The sequence below is a fragment of the Chaetodon auriga genome, chromosome 7 (genome assembly GCF_051107435.1).
Source record: "Chaetodon auriga isolate fChaAug3 chromosome 7, fChaAug3.hap1, whole genome shotgun sequence".
Taxonomy (NCBI): Eukaryota; Metazoa; Chordata; class Actinopteri; order Chaetodontiformes; family Chaetodontidae; genus Chaetodon; species Chaetodon auriga.
Window position 1 is genome coordinate 7,408,723 of NC_135080.1, and position 17,747 is coordinate 7,426,469.

The 17,747-nt window shown below is 42.9% G+C and overlaps 2 protein-coding genes across 3 annotated transcripts in view; both read right to left on the reverse strand.

Annotated features, from left to right (window-relative positions):
• nxn (nucleoredoxin) overlaps positions 1-14,611 on the reverse strand; it is a 56,422-nt gene extending 41,811 nt beyond the window's left edge. Inside the window, exon 1 of one of the 2 annotated variants that reach the window (XM_076734872.1) lies at positions 14,122-14,611. In XM_076734872.1, the coding sequence (XP_076590987.1) occupies positions 14,122-14,430 (309 nt within the window). In that variant the 5' untranslated portion in view covers positions 14,431-14,611. The remainder of the gene's footprint in view (positions 1-14,121) is intronic. The other variant, XM_076734873.1, reaches the window with a different exon arrangement.
• A 656-nt stretch (positions 14,612-15,267) lies between these two features.
• Positions 15,268-17,526, reverse strand: txndc17 (thioredoxin domain containing 17). Its single transcript, XM_076735204.1, has 4 exons — positions 17,278-17,526; positions 16,986-17,067; positions 16,166-16,241; positions 15,268-15,941 (listed from the first exon to the last, which is right to left on the reverse strand). The coding sequence occupies exons 1-4, from the start codon at positions 17,420-17,422 to the stop codon at positions 15,873-15,875; spliced, it is 372 nt and encodes a 123-aa protein (XP_076591319.1). The 5' UTR covers positions 17,423-17,526; the 3' UTR covers positions 15,268-15,872.
• Between the last annotated feature and the right edge of the window lie 221 nt (positions 17,527-17,747).

Here is a 17,747-nt window from a genome sequence, read left to right on the forward strand (position 1 = left end):
AGCTTAAAAAAAGACCAGCAATAATAGCCTGTTGGCATGAGTGATGTCAAATGCTGCCTTGATATTTTGTGATTATGCTCTGATGCCAGTAATTGGAGGGTAATTACAGTATACATTATGAACATATCTCCACCCGACTGGCAGGTCTTTACCCACATTTTTCTCTCACCACGCCAAAGTTAAGAGGATTCCTCGCACTCCCTCGGCAGAGTTTCAGACAGCACCTGTGAGGTTTTTGACAGCCTCGCAGAAACTTCTGGCTAATATTTTTCTGTGGATTTCTTTCCTTTTCAAACATCTCTTTGGACACATTTTCTATCTGCAGTTCATCTCGACGGCTCTGACAGCGAACACCTGGAGCAACAAAGCATTGAGGGGAAGCGATGAAGATGGCTTTGTTCCTCAAGGGGTTCGGCCACACAGAGAACTCTGTGGACGGGAGAGAAATGATTCCACATGTCGGGTTTTCAGCTACAATCGGCCACTCTTTGCACTCAGAGAAAGAAGCACAGATCAGAACTGCACCTTCTGGTTTGGGTCTCACCTTTCTCTTTGAGCCTGGATTCATTTATACCAGGAAAACCTACAGTCATATTTTCATTTGCAGCAATAATCCTTTGGTTCTATCCCACCCTCTTTCTTTTAAAGCATAGTACATACCTCTGGCTCTTGCTGCACACCATAATTATATGATAGATGAAGGGGGGGGGGGGGCTAGGTATATGACTTGGCAGAAACACTAACATTCCTCACATGAAACCTTCATCTGGCTTTTTTTCTGCTTCAGTTCATCAGCTTTGTACGTTTCTGCGTGGGATTGTGAGCACACAAACAGTTGCCGATTGATGCGGCTCCGCTTAATGATCCCAGCATAGCCTATATTCCACCTTTAGAAAAAGCCGGCTTACTGACCACAACAGACCAGGGGTTGTCAGAGTGGAACCTGCTAAACATTGAACTTAAAGAGCACACCTGCTGCCTCCAAAACCAGCAGCGCTGTCAAATGAGCAGGTGGCGAGTGACATACTGGTGAGCTGTGGAGCAGAGGGAGGGTTAAGTATTTTGCCTGTGTTTATCCACTCCTCTCCTGACTCAATTTAACACCTCACAGGCCACAAGTCACATCGGCAGGGATGGTCCCACTTTTAGCTTCTGCGGTTCATTTCCTTCACAGAAAGGATCCAGAAAAGACACGAGCCTCAAGTCCTGTCCACGCCTGGGATGACTGAAAACACCACACTGACTGCAGCTTTCACCTTTGACATTTAAGTGAACAGTGTTTAAGGGCCTTGTGCGCTAACATCAAATCTCTTCTATCTCTTCACATGCTATTTTAAAAAGAAGCCATATGAGTGGAGGGACTGAAACTGTAAATCACAACCACTCCTGGCGGCAGAGGAAAATAACTGCACCGGATTTTGATTTGATTCATTACTCAATCATAAAAAGTGATATACTGTGCATGGGTGTAAACTGAAGGTTGTAAATCAAGGTTTTTATGTCACTGTTGGACGAAATAACAATGAACGTTTACTGCATCTGTGGAATGTGAGTGAGACAATTTGTGTAACTCTCTATCATGCAACAATAAGGCATATCAATGTAGTAAATCAGCTGAGAAACTGTGGGTGGCTGTAGCTGTGGAAGTTGCACAGGCATCCACCAATCAGAAGGTCGGTGGTTCGATTCCCCGGGCGAGATGCTGGATGGTGCTGTGCCACTGGTGTGTGTGAAGGGGTGAGTTCTGGCTTGTGAGTGCCATGTAACTGCATTTTCCTACTGTCCATATCCACAACCATTACTAATAGGAGTATCAGGCTTACTATTAATACCACATAGCAAAGTGGCACACAGCACTGAAAGCACAACAAGCACAGAGGCCAAATCACCAACCCTCAATATCTGTAGCTAAGCCAAATTCTTGCTACTCTGCTGGCAAAACACACACCAGATATCATCATCTGGAGGTCTCTTTGTCTTTGCCACAGTGGCAACCTGCGAAGGGGGCAAAAAAGTGAGTCCAGAAGGTCTCTGAAGGAGCCGATATATACGCAAACTGCTTTACAAGGCTACCTAAAATATCCACATTAACATATGATCACATTACAAGAGCAAATATTATGTTCTGACAGTCCAAAGAACAAGAGAACCGTGCTGAAAATGTGGCTACTGCGACCACATTTGACCGTCAGTCTGTAGGAAAACAATTGAACAGAGTAACAGGTTTGAAGTTTATAATTTGATGTTGCATCCACTGAATCTTCCCTAGATAAGACTCCTGTGCCTACGTTTGTCACCTCCTCCTCCTCCACAGCACCAATCGTGTGTCTCAAGGCCGAGCGAACAATGCGCGGAACAAGAAAGAAGCCGGCCACGACTCTGTGTGCCAGTAATCTCTCTTTGAGGCCCCCGGCGTCTCTAATTGCCTGGACACTTGTGTCCGAGGGCCGCTCTCGTTCCTCAGAGAAAAGATGAGACCTCTCGTGCTCCTTACAACAGGCTTAAGCTGATAAACCCTTTCATTCAACATGGCCGTGGGATCGGTGCGCCGTGCAAACAGATTGGGTGAAAAAAGACTAATCAAAACAGCGATTAGCCCCCAACACAGAGCAGAGCTAAGCCACAGTGCAGCCTCAGCAGGGGGTTCAATCTCTCAACCGTTAGAAGGAGTCTGATGATTTGTATGAGCCTTTTCTGACAAACACATTCCATAGAGCAACTACATGAGCTGGAATATTTGTGGAATGCATGCGGTGGGCTTTTCACTGAACAAAGACGTAGCTTAGTTGATTTCAAAATGGGATGTGACAGCTTAAAAAAATGCAGGGATGCAGCCTCAGAAGCCGGAGAGCACTCCAGGCCTGGAGCATGGATCCAAGGCTACGTCTTCGCTCTGAGGGTGTTCGCTGAGAAGCCCTCGCACTCAGACCTCCCGTGACACAGTTTCTTCCCGTCACCCAGCCATCATGAGCCTTTCTTGTAATTTTTCTGCTTGTTACAGCCAACGCCACTGCCAATGCCTCCATATGGGCTACCATCAGTGCTTCATCTGGCCTCTTGCCCTTGTATATTATACAGTCACCATGTGTTTCTCAGCAGCAAGGTCAAGTTCTGTGCTTGTTTACTTTACTTGCAGCTGAAGTGAACAAACAAGCTGGACTTCAACATTCACTGCATTCTGTGCAACTATAATAACAAAGGCCTGTGTCGTCTGGAGTAGATTTTATGAGAGCCTCAAAGCTTCAAGTTGGCCAGATTCTTTTGTTTTCTGACAGTAGATTCATTATATTCACACATATTTAAAAACAAATCAGTAATCAATATTTCCATAGAAAAAGTGGATCAAATTACTTTGTAACGAGACACTTGAAATGACAAATTACCACCAAGCTGCAGTTCCCCTCAGCTCTGGCTTACTCCCACCTCGTTCATCAGCAATAGTGTTTACATACACAAAATATTTCGGGTTTTGGCCTTTATTCCAAAAAAGACAATATGCCTACCAAGCTGTTAACATGCCTAATGAAACTGCACATTCCACTAATATCCCATGTACATGCAGCTGTGCATACTTCGCTTAACAAACACAATGTCCCTCTTTCATTTCCTCGACTACCCTCTATTTGTGCGTATCCAAAAACCTGTTGATAGTTTCATAATGTCTAAAAGCTGGTGTGTTTCTCCTTTCGACCAGAAATGTGAACTTTTCTTTTGTGCATGCATCCTGACCCCCTGCAAGAGGCCGAGTGTCACAAACGGTGCTAAAGATGCCAGTTGACACCCATATTCTGAATGTGCTGCATACATGTCCAAAGAACGTTCCTGAAACCCAAATAATATCATCATATCCCACATGTCTTAATTGGACAGTGCTGCATTTGGAATTAGGCCCAATTCAAAAAATCCAACAGGAATATGCTGTTAAGTGACCCATATCAAATTGACAGATAACATTAGCAGCTAGTTGGTGAATGTAGCAGAGCTTTTAGCATTTTAAGAGCCAGATATTTCAATCAGGAGTTTGTGGAGACCAAAAAAAGAGCGGCAAGGAGAGCGAGAGAACGTTCGCCTCGTCTTATCATCTTATCAAAATAAATAGTACAAAAAAGGATCATCATTGGAAAGATGCTGTAATCAAATACAATTCCACACATAGCAGCTTTAAAATGACCAAAACCAAAGTAACTGGCAGGTGAGACATTCTACATCTGTGCAGCCCCTCAAAGACACTGACAGGCTTTCAGGAAATGTGCTGCAGCCAGCTGAAAAACAAGCCCAGCGTCAAACTGTTCATGTAATGTTACTGATAATACAACAGTATGAATCAGTTTATAGGCAACACTGCAGCACCATTATTTGTTTTCCACACTGGCTTGCCCACCAGTGACCTTGAGTAATAGCTCACAAATGTATTCTACAGAGTCACGTGATTTGGACGTGCACACACACGCCATGACACATACCAGCAGGGAATATCAACATATCCATTTGTCCAAGTAAATATAATGTGCAGTTATGTGTCGTTGCTGTGGTGTCAGATAACACAGGCGCCGTAAACTCAGTGAACCTGGCTGCTGATGATTTGGGATGTTTAGATTAATCATCAACATAGAAACACATTGAATTATCCAAATTCAAGACTGTTTGTGTGTAATCTCCTGGAGGAGCAGGAGCTGGGCGCGCCTGGAAGTCATTCCAAGTGGCTCTCTGGTTATTACAAAAATAATGAGCAAACTACAGGCCATGAGATCTGCTTCAGCCAGACTCCCTTCAATTTTTCTCCACTTTTTCTTCACGCGACGCGCCAACTTTAGCAAGGACAGCATTTAAATTAGCCACACAATGCTCGAGTCTCCTTGAGTTGCTGAGCTCTGACAATAGTTACATTTGAAGATGCTTACTTATAATTCTTCAGCAGCTGTTTAAGCCCTTAACTTGCTACCATGCTGATTCAATATTATGGAAAAGATTCTTCTGGGAGGCTTTCTGTGGTGGCATCTGACCTTATTAGACACATGATATATCCTCAGCCGGCTCATTATCCTGTAGGAGATTAACAGCTCGCTGTGAACGCAGCATCTGCCTCGGAGCAAAGTGAGGATCAACCAACAGTTAGAAGCAACTAATCTGAATTATGTGAGGTCAGCACTGTAGAAGCAACACCCTTTTTTTATATGAACTCTGTTAAAAAAAAAAAAAAAAAAAGGCTTATGTGAACTTGCGAGCTGAAATGAAAAAGAAGAATGTGAGACTTGGCCTGATCTCCCGCTGCAGACGGGACGCTGGAGTGCGAGCTTCTTTCAGCTGTCAAAAAGACTGTGACAAAGTGCTATTTCTGGATTTTAATATTGTTCAGATTCCTGTGGTGCTCTGAGTGAACATCTTCAGTCCATCCACAGCTGAGTGAGCGGGGTTGGCGGGTGTGTGAGTGCATGCACATGCTGACAGGTTGTCACTGCTGAGACGTGGCACACTGAAAATACTATCCACTTAGGCTGTCAATATTTCATGAAGGGACGAGCTCAACGCTTTGGGAAATATGCTTATTTGTTTTCTTGCCGAGAGCTAGATGAGAAGCTCGACACCACTCTCGTGGTATGAAGCTAGAGCTGTAGTATGAAGCTAGAGCTAGCAGCCAGTTAGCCAGCTTAGCTTAGCTCTGTCATGTAGCAACCCATAAAGGAACATTGTGCTGCTTTGACACTTTGGTTTAGAATATGAGACACGAGATGTTAACTGAACTATACAGTTGCTTGTAGGCTGATTTTCTTTCATTTGGCCAGAGCTAGGCTAGCTGTTTTCCCCATTTCCAGTTTGTGCTAAGCTAAGCTGATCAGCTGCAGGTTACAGCTTCATATTTACAACACAGACATGGTTCAGTGGTATCAATCTTCACGTCTAATTCTCGGCAAGAAAGCAACTGGGCCTGTTTCCCAAAATGTCAAACTATTCGTTTAACAGTGAATAGATGCTTCCCATTCAAAGAGATACTGTGACAAGATATCTTAGCTTGAATACTCTCTTCATCTCTGCCCTGTAAGGCTGGAATAAGCTGAAAATAAAATAAAAGAGGATCTTCAGCCTTACACAGAACACCACGCTAAATGTTTAAGTATGGAAAATCTCATAACATCACTTCACAATTCGATCAACAAAAGTAAAATCCCACAATGTAATTACAGTGACAGACCATGAATAAGATTCACTGCGTTGCCCTTGTGTCTTACAGTATATCTCTTTTTTAATGCCTGGAGGATGTGGCTGGATGCTGCTCTGTCTTTGGTCATGCAGCATGTGGAGGCCTTCAGAGCCCATAGGAGCAGAGTGGAGCATTTTCTCCATCCACATACACTATTCTCTCAGCCCGAGGGAGCGACTACCATTTTGCTTTTCCTCTCTGTCTCTATAAAAACACTGTCTCTATAAAAGCAAGTACTGGTCCTAACCTCACAGCACAGCTAATGTCCCACATCCCTATCAAGTGCCCCTTCATCAACACCACCCATCATGTTCCATCACAGAAAAGTGAAAATGATACTTTATGCATTGTAACATTAATAAATATTGTTCTAATCATTTGTTTCATACTTTCATACTGCATCACACCCGTTTGTAATCCGAGCTGTAGGTTTATTTTCCTCAAAAATACAAATATGTTCTGGATATGTTGTTTTTAATTAAGTCCTAATTTCTGCTTTTTTAAAAAAATTGGTTGAGCTGTTCCACAAGTACCCCCTGGGTAAGTGTTTGGGAATCACCAGTGTACACAGTTCAAGTGTAATTGAGCAAAAAAAAAATCATTATTTAGGCGAGTTAAGCCAGAAATGACAGAAAACAGCCTCACACTCGGAGAAATCAGTCTCCTTCCTCACTTTGTCAGAGTGCATGCCTGTCAGTTGCTAGATAAAAATCAGTTCGCCGCATGCAACAGCTAAACTCCAGGCAAGACAGCAGGGCTGGTGCCAGTGTGCCATGCTACACGCTGAGACAGTGGGTCTCTTTGTATGGTGAGCTTCTTTTTAGACAGGAGCGGGAGCTGCAGGAGCACTTACACTTGGATGAAAACACCACAGTGAGGGGGGTTTACAGCTTGCTTATACACCACAGCGCTGCCATCCTGGGAGCGGGGTGGTGGTCACAAGGAGGAGAAGGGGTTATCGTCCAAGGGGAAACTTGTCATGCCAGAAATTTTCATGCTATGAATAAATTTACATCAAATCAGCGCTGCCACTCACTGACAGAGCAGATATCCTGAAGGAGATAGGTTTCACCGCGTGTTAGAGATAAAGATGAGAATTTGCAGTGAGTGCAGACAGTCTGAAGCATGAATCCATCATTGTGTCGTTTTCATTTAGCTTAAGAAACATGATCAGTGGTGGTGATGATGAGGGGGGAACTGGGCAATCACAAAGGCCAACATTCAATCTAGGAGAGATAACAAAAGGAAGACGAAAGACAGCTCTGGATGGCAGGATGCCCCTGGGGCGGCTATGCTGTTATTATGTTGGAAAGGGCTGCTGAGCTGCGGTGTGGGGCAATTAGGAGGACCGGAGGATTGAGTGGGGGAGGGTCCAGCACAACAACCCGTCCATGAAGTGTTCTCAGCTCAGAGGAAAGGAGGAACAAACCTCCCGAATACGGCAGCAGTTGCATTCCACAAAAAAAAAGGACAGACGTAGATGATGATGGTGGATTTATGAATTGAAATAACAAGCATCTGCTTATTTCCATGGAAAGAAGCTTGAATTAAGCTGCTTTTCCGTCATCAGTAGAATCCAATGAATATAAAAGCAACTGCTGAACTTAATGCTGCTCTGTTTTGACTGATTTGACTGGTAAGTATGTGAGAACTGGGCTGGGTTTAGGATAGTGCACGCAAGCAGATGAATCATCTGTTGTTCTCATCCACAGCTACTGCACACACACACCGGAGAGCACATTAGCCATGTCTATTATCTTTAACGTCACTGCGCTTTGGAAAGTCCTGCCTGAAAACCGCACAGAGTCCGGTAGCAGTCCAGCTGGAGAACACGGGGACAAAGAGGAAAAGTCAGTCCCAGAGTATCGCTGCAGCGGTTCATGAGCCGCAGACAAGGGTCGCAGCCTTACAGCTATTGTGTGTTGTCTTTTACCGGGTAGATAACGGAAGTAGAAACAGATCCAGTTGCAAGAGGGGATGGGTTTTACGAGACACACAGTGCGACTGTTCCCCAAACTCTCACTTGGGTAACTTAAGCCTCTGAACTTCACCTCTGATGAGATCTCTATTGTCGCCTCTCATAATATTACACATCTACCAGTAAAGAGGACACAATGGGCAGTGAAAGGAGACAGTAACACAAGCTCGGTGGGGTGAGATGTAACAGTTGGCATTGCCAAGTATCCTGAGCCCTCACAAACTCACACACACACAGTTTCCATGCCCTCTAGCCCTGAATGGCTTCAGCGGAGCAGGTGTCTGCCCACATTCTTTAAATAAGCGCTTGTCAAACATGGCGCACAGCAACAAGGCCTCACAGCTGCAGGACAATGGAGTCACATTAAACTACAGCGCTGCAGCCAGGCATGCACACGTCAAGCCTGAGTCAAGGTAACAGTCTCCACAAGGTCAGCTTACCAAAACTTAAAAGAAAGCATTATACAAAACCCAGTGGTGTCAACTGGAATGTATAAACAGAGGCAAAACAAAAGCCATGGTGATTATTTCATGAATGATATACTGTAGCTGAGGTGATCCATATTCACAACCAGTGTTGAGGCTGTTGAGCTGACACAAAACAAACATTGCAAACATCCAGTCAGTCATGAAAAGGACAAAAAAAACCCATACAATCATACCTCAAGCCCAAATGCAGCGATACAAAACATAATGAAATAAATGTCTGCAGCACTTCCTGTGGTTTATACTGTCTTAAAGAAGTCATAATATGTAATTTAAAGAAAATTACTATCTAGTGCCAGGTATTATGCCAACACACAGCTTCCTAAACCTAAATCTAAGGCAGTATTTTAGACAGGAACCACGTTGGAGGAGTGAAAAGGGCCCTTATTACATTAAGCCAGAAAACCCCCGCAGCACAGCCGAGTATGCCAAAAAAAAAAACAAAACTTGAAAATGAAAGATATCAATAATGAGCATGTTTGCATGTAAATATAAACATACTGTATATTCCTCAAAACTTGTAAATCACACTTCCTCAGGTTTTCAAACAACATGAAACTTTGGCTCACTGTCGTTTTTGGGTTTCACCAGCCCTTTAATCTGCCAGGGTCAAATGCCTTGAAGTAAGGATTAGCTTATTTTCCGTTTAGTACCACAGCCAACTTCATAACAGGCTACTTACTGAACTGTCTGTGCTCTGAAAAGAGAGTGCCACTGTTTCCGGTTCACAGCTTTATTTGGTGGAGTGGGCCATGTTAGATCACTGCTGCTGACCTTGTTCTGCTGGTATTAAAGATAGAGCTACTGCATTGCCTGATTTAGTTTTCAGGCTCCATACATAATCCTTAATTAACCTTCCTGGGGGGAAGTCATGGTCTTTGGATCTCAGGCATTCTCTATATTTTTAGGATGATGTATTAATTTTACTTCAAATTGTCTTTGAATTATGATCAGACCTGCTGTTGAGGAGCAGTCATATGTTTTACTACTCTTACTACCTACCTGACTACCTCTGTTTGACTTCAGTATGATACCATACGTGAAATTTGCTCCTATGAGCTGGAGCACAGGCAGGCTGAGCAGAAACTGGTGACGAATACATCCTCTCTGAATCCTACAATTAACTCTCAAGCTCTCAATTACAGACATCCCACATCACAGAAGCCTCAGAAATGTCACATTATGTTGACGTTAATAGCCCACACTGTGCGAGCGAACACAACAAAGCAGAAAACATCTGACGGTACAGGCCCACCAAAACCCAATGCAACACTGACAGATCAAGACGAGAGAATTGCCACCTGCAGATAAAACAGCTCAGGCCCCTTTCAAGTCAGCTCTACTGTCACAGGGCAAGGAGCTACGATCGGCTGGGCGCGCTCCAGTTTTCAGCAGACCAGTGACATATTGACGAAAGGTGTCCTTAGCCCCTCTCTAAAGCCCCTTTGCACCCTCAGCTCCTGGCTGCGAGCCGAGTGAGAGGGCGTCCTGCCTCTGGGGGCTGGCTCAAGAGCAGGAGCACCAACCAGGAAGACTTGAACAAGAGGCCTTTCTCTCAGTGCGATGCAACCCTCCCCCCTCAGACTCCTGCAGAGGCAGCTCTGGCAGCATCTCGCCGTGTTCGCCCCCTTTGGTCAAGTTGGGTTTTCACGTCGCCTTGGCCAAGGCTTTAATTGATTTACATGGAAGTCTCTCACTCCTGCTGCACAAGTCCATGTAAGGCAGTGCCAGCAAGCCAAGACAGCGAGACAGCTGGCCGTCCCTGCACAACAAGCAGACGTCCAGTCACTGACAGCGTGCTATTCGAGGGTCCGCAAAGACAAACACTAGTGCATATCATCCACGCTGCTCAGAAACAATGTTCTGACCTCTTGGCATGTCTGGCTTCAAGAGTGACACCACCTTAGGAGTGGAAAATGTCAAATAAGAACAAATACTGACACCTGACTCTCCACTAAGCAGCGCATAACTCACCCAAGTGGAACCTTTATAAACACAAAAAAATGTCAGTCAGATATGCACATGAAGGGATATCTAAATTAAATCCACTGGCACCATAATATAAAGGCAAATCACACCTTTCAGTCTATTTATGTTGGTTAGAAAACCACCAGAAACTCCTTTTTTCAAAGGACAGATTAAACATACCAGACTTTCCTTTCTCTCTGTGTTTAATCAAGAATATTATCCCTGCTTGATTAAATAACAAACTTTTCCTGCAACGGGAAGGCCTGGATAACCCCTGAGTAAAAAGAAAAGAGGACAGCCTCCAGTCAGAGGTAGGTAGCCAAGTCAGAGCAGGGCAGCGGGGGGAGGAGGGGAGGTGCAGTCGGAGAGTCTTAGGTGGGCGGAGAGGCTCTGAAAGACGCGATTGAAGAGAAATCGCATCCTTCAGGAGATGAGCTCAGCTCGCAGTCACAAGTCAAAAAGAGCCGGAGAGGAGAGGTGAGACGGCCATTTAGTCTCTGCGGACATGCAACATCAGCACGGCCCTCCACTGGGTCAACATCACTCGCCAATGAGGTCAGTCTATAGCTCACATACTGTACAGTAGATCCTCTTCAATTACTGTAATGATCCCTTTCAGACACACCAGGACGTCTTCAGCAGCCTGTCTTCCTCTGCTCCTCACAGACTTTATGTTTGTCACCACATAGCTTCACACTGCCTTATTTGCAAAATATGAATCTTGATTTTGGAATAGAAACGTCTAATTATAACCCAGAAAATGAAGATTTGTGCATTTGTGCACCCCACATAAATCCCCACGCAACAGCCAACTAATCAGGGCTGCAACAATTATTTTCATTATCAATTAATCTGACAATTCTGATTACTTGTCAGAAAACAGTGAACAATATTCATTAGAAATTCCCACAGTCCAATGTGATGTATTCAAATAGCTTGTTTCATTCACCTGACAGTCCAAAACCAAACGACATTAAGTTTTATATCATATATGATAAAGAAAAGTATGAAATCCTCACATTTGAGAAGGTGGAGCTAGCAAATATTTGGCATTTTTCCATAAAGAAAGTGTGTAATTGATTATGAAAATAGACGCTTAATTAATTTTTTGTTGATTTGTTGCAGCTCTGCAGCTAATTAAAAAAACAACATCTAGAAGAAAAAAGGAAATCAACGATCTGAATTATATATAAAAACACTGTATATAAGGCTCGCTGGTGATGAACACCAACCATTTGAACAGGAGACAGGCTGCAGTGCAAATGAATGCACAGAGTCCAGCATACATGGCTGCAGCGTTATAATAAAATTTAAATGCCAACATGCATAAATCATGAATTAACTAATGGATGATGACGTGCATGTCTCCAGAGATGTCACATTTATAAAATACTGTTACTGTACTAAAGCTGCCGACTGAAACAGGAATTTTCACCGCAGTGTTATAATGGTGAGAGAGAACAGGCCGATGGTTGGACGAAGCCCAAACTGGACCAGAGCTGCAGGCCTCCGCAAAACACAGACCGAAACAACTGCGCCGCCCTGCCCTCACAAGGCCGAGCCAGCCAACGGACCACCAACAAGAGCATGAACAATGGTCATGTTGATGCCACAGACATTTTCCTCAAGCAGTTAGCACACAATGATGGATGTGCTCCGCCCCAGACAACAACAGGACAACCCCCACTCCCCTGTCATCATCTCACAGCCTTATTCACGCCCAGCCTTCATTATGAGGTGTAACGGAAATCATCATTGGCAATCTGAAAGAATTTACAAGACAATGATGCTGTGAAGTCATGCCTCATCCGCACAAAGAACAGTTAGGGGTGAACTGGACGGACGTGTTAAGACTGATAAAGACACGGCCTCTTTGAGAAAATACAGACGAGATGCAGGTTACTAAACATTTCAGGCCATTCTGGTTTTACACACATGCTGTCGGACATAACTGAGGATAGAAATATCTTTATTAAATATTTCCTCTTAAACGTATAATCAGGCCTAATCTTCGGAGGCGCAGGGTCAATATCCTCTTCAGCATTATTTGGACAATTTTAAATCCACGGCAGCACTTTGCCGTGCACACAAAATCAGTATTCACCGGCATGTGTGACTGATACAATGCAAATAGAGCTGAACACAGTATCACAGTATCTTTGCCTCATCTGCAGTTACATTTAGAGACGTGTGCTGCAGACAGGACACCGACATCCTGCAGCACACACACAATGTATGTGTGAGGCTCTGCTTTATCTCTGTGCAGCTGCAAATATCACTGACCTCTGCTGCATGAATTCTTTTATTTTGCATAAATAATAGTCATTTATACACAAGATGTCTGTGAGTGATTTGTTTTTTGTTTTGTTTTTTTTTGTGGGGCAGTTTTGGCTGTGAGGAAAATAAACTTCATATTTATTTTAATTATCCAAACTTGACCAATTCATCAAACTATTAGATTTCAGTCAGATTTATGAGGGGATAAAGGATGCAATTTAATAATACTGTATCATCCTAACAAAAAATATATATTTCTGATGCGTGTTTTCATTGAATGCAAATATTTCCACTATTTTATTTTTAAATATATAATCGCAGGAAAATAAATCCAAGTTGCCTCATGAATTAAATTAGACAAATGTGAAAGCACTTAATAAGTGAAAGAAATCAAAGCTGTGAACTTGAAGTCTTCCAAACGCTGCAGTGTTGACACCATCAGCAAACCTATAGATGACATGATGGCAAAATAAAAGGCCTTCAGCGAGCAGGCGACACATGCAGCAACAAGGAGAATATGATAGATGGAGCAGTAACTGTGCTCTGAGATGCTCAGCTAAAATATCACACGTCAGTAAGTATTCCTCCTGCAGAAGTGTGCAGACTAAAGGAAATGAAGTCTTTGTGCTTCCTCTTTGACTTGTTAATAAGTTAGGAATGTCTGGTCTGCCACATTTACATCATCTCCACAAAATTAAATCAAAGGATGAATGGCTCCTCACAGGCTCCACGTGTTGTTATCAAAGGGGTGGGATATGATTGGAATTTTTTTTTCCCCCCTCATAAAATTTCCAATATTTTTTCTGTGCAAACACTCCTCACATTTCACACATCCTTTTCATTTCCCATTGGCTGAATGTGGAATCAAGTGGCTGCTTTTGTGAACCACTGGCTTTTATTAGATTTGATCTTACAGTTTCACACACACTGATAGATTTAGTGTTTTATCACTAATCAGTTTTACTTGGCTTTAGATGATTTGACGACAGAAGTCCAGCTGATTTAAGTCAGATTTCAGGGAATCTGACTAAAAAGAGGTTAATGTAAGGAAGCCGAATTCATGACCCGAATTAAAGCTTATACACCTGTGCACTGACAGGAGAGGCAGACAAGGCCTACAGGGGGGTTTTCCGGTGGTTTCCAGCCCAATAAACACACAAAAAAATCAGCCCTGATCTGCCAGGGTCTCTCTTCATCACCACGACCCATCTTACCTTTTTGTGTCTGTCTTTGAAAGGTAACGCAGGCCATGGCATCTCCTGCAAAAAGTCTTGCCAGTGTTTCTGGTCCTGATCAGACGAGATGAAGACGATTTCCAATTTGTCCTTGTGTTCAGACGTCTTTTTGAACCTGCTGTAAAACTCGCACAGGCTGCCGTTGAACTGCTTGCACGGCGCGTTCAGGCTGCACCCGAAGAAGAGCCCGACCAGGGACAGCTTGGCGCCCAGCGACTGCACGTCCACCTCGGCTTTCTCGCTGTTGACGAGCCGCTCCCCGAGCAGACTCACCAGAAACTCCGACATCGCAGCGCACAGTCCTCGAACACACAACGTTACCCTCAGCCGAGGCTGCTGTACATGAAACCGCTATGTTCGGGCGACACCCAGCACTTCCTCCACCTCCACTGCGAGGGTTTAGGTGAGCTCCCGGCCCCTGAGAGGCGTTGCGGTGTGTGTGCTTCGCCGCGGATCGTCCTCCGGTGTGAGCGCTGTGCAGGAATGCACTCCGCTTAAATCGCCCTGACTGCAACAGCGGTTGCGCTCTTTTACCCACCAAAGCAAACACTTTGACCGTGACATCTGATTATTGATATTATAAAAATGACACTTTATACTGTATTCTGTTGATTTATGATATGTTAAGAATGGAAAATGCAGCTCAGTTATGTTGAATGTGAGTTTACATGTTTTATAACCTCAAAATGTTCAGATTAAAAGCTTCTGGATTCTAGGTTTGACCTCAAAATTGCATTATATTATACCAAATGCTTGGGATTTCTTCACTTAATAAGTTTCACCCGACAACTAAATTAAATCCTGCAAATTTCAGAACGATAAGGCTACACTCTATTCCTGTGGATGTGCTGCCACCTAGTGGTCACAAGTGGAAATACCTGGGCTGCAGCAAATGTTACAAGAACCTCACCTACTTCCAAGATGCATGGACGAGGAAAAGGTCAAAGAGAAATAGGGGAAACACGCTTCCAGTATAGATGACACCTTTGTTCAAATGCTCCAGTGCTAAAAAAAAAAAAAATCATGCAATAAAAATGCTTGTGACACTCGCACATTTCAGCTTGTGGCCTTCGTCAGGGTCATCATACCACACATTACAAAGAACATTTACTTCTGCCACAAATGTTCACCACCAAGTGTCAATTTATTTGAGTCAGACAAAGCAACAAAATTCACTTCAAAATGGACACAATTAAAAAAAAAATTATATTTATATTTAACTAGTGTGTTACAATTACAATTAATCATTTGGAAGAAGTACATATGAATTCACAAACCGGTTGCAGTTTTGGGGTTAGGTATCTTGCCAAAGGATACTTTGGCATGTGGACTGCAAAGGCCAGGGATCGAACCACCAACCTCCTGATCGGTGGACGATCGTTCTGCCTCCTGAGCCACAGCCGCCCCCATTCAAATAACATTGCATTTAAAGAAACGCACTGCAGTCAAATTACAAAACAGGATTGAGTGATTGCACATAAAGCACACAAAAAAAAAAACAGCATGAGTTTCCTCCACTCCACCTGTTTGTCTTTGCAGATATTCCAGTATGGATTTAGATAAGCAGCTGATATTTTGGTTGTAAACTTACACAGTTGCTGATTTGGATGAAATCACAGTGGGAGGTGCAAGATCATCAATAGTGCTGAAACTGAACGGTGCTAAACTTTGCTGTTAAATGGTGTAGAAATCTTGAATGCTTATGAGTGACGTGAACAGCGCGGGATCCCTCAGTCCTCAGTGAACATCATCCTCACCAGTTCTGCTTTGAAGCATTCCTCCTCCACCAGCTTCTGCGGCTGAAACAGGTTTACAGATGGAGGCTTTTAACATTCACACAGGTAAATGTGCCACCAAGACCACTCAAACTACAGCAGTATTAAAGATTATGCTTTTTCATATGCAAGATTTTCTAAGAAACTGGATGCTATGTGAATTTTTGGTCACTGAAATGTCTATGGATTTGTCTATAACACACTAACAGTAGACTGATCTTAGTCAAGCAAATACAAGCTATTCTTACCGTGCCGTAGCGCAGCAGAGTGGGAACTCCAACCAACTTCAGTGTCTTCTTGAAGTCATTATTTTGATCCTTCCAACTGAACCAGGAAAAAGACATTATTAGGCACATTAGAAAGAGCAGACTTGGAAAGGTGGAAGAGATTTTTCAGCTTTCCAACATGAAACTGTGTTTGCAAAAACAGGGACTAAATGATTAATGGATTATTTTAAAAAGTCTATCCAACAAGCATCACTTGGTGGTCAAATCTACAATAATACATTTAACTAGCAAACTATTAAAACTGTGCAGAAATGCCTTTTTGTGCTCAGTAGTCTATCATAAATGTTTGGTAGCATTACTCAAATCCCTTGTTGGTGCGCAGATGGTCAAAATGTTTGTGCAGCAGCAAATATCACTGCCTGGCAAACTGGGAATCTTCTGCTGTGTGCAGTCTTTTATTTTGCATAAATAACAGTTATTTATCCACAAGATGTCTGTGAGTGATTTCTGTCTTTGTGGGACAGTTTTGGTGATGAGGAAAATAAACTTAACATCTTTTTTAAATAATAGATCAGCCACAGATTTATGATTGCATGAATGTCAATAAATATCACAATACCAAAGAAATACTTCTGTCTTGACTATTAAAAGCTCAATATTTCTCTTGGCTACAACTCCTTTGGGTTGTAGATGTTTGATTATTCAAATAAACCATACAGCTGATCGTTCACTCTAATATGATGTGCTCTCTTGCTACCACACATGTCATCTGAGTGACTCGAGGCTTTGATAAAACAGTTATACCACAGAACATGGAAAAAAAGCAAAGTAAAATACTGACTATGCTCTTTCTCCAACTTGACAGTAGATGAAGACAGAGCCCTCAGGAAGGTGAGTCATCTCTCCTCTCACAACTGGCTCAGCTGGAAGGAAGAAAAAGTTCATGACAGTGCACCAAATACAAAATAAATCAGTCACATGATCCTTAAAAGCAAAACAGCTCATACCAACCCCCTACGAGAACAGTGGGAAGGATGCTACATGTGGTTACATGACAAGACATTTCAATCAAATATAAAATAAGAGTACATGCATATATATAGTGACTCGTGGTAGGATATACATAAAGTTACCTTTTACACAGTCTGGACACCAGCTCTTTCCTTCGGCGTCTTTATCGCCAGAGAAATATGCAAAAATATCCTTTCCTTTTCTTTCAGACACAGCCTGACAGAATTCATCATACCCACGCACCTTTACTTCTTCGTAATGGGCCATTTGACTGAATTAAAGCAAGCTGATATAAATTATACAACTGTGAGGTACTAACAGCCGTTACCACAAATACTGCTGTTCTGCACACCGGACCTGCTAGAAATACTGAAAACTTGACAGTACCACTTCCGGTATGTGCGAAGGTTCTTAAAGTGATAGTGTACCTGAAATGATTTATTAAGCCGTAAAACTGATCTTTTGTCAAAACGAATTTTTATTTCAATACCACCATTTTATATATACAATTACATATTCAGAAAATTTAGAGAATGGTATTTTCTTATAATTAATAACGTGTCAATAAATATGCGGTTGAGATCATGTTTGA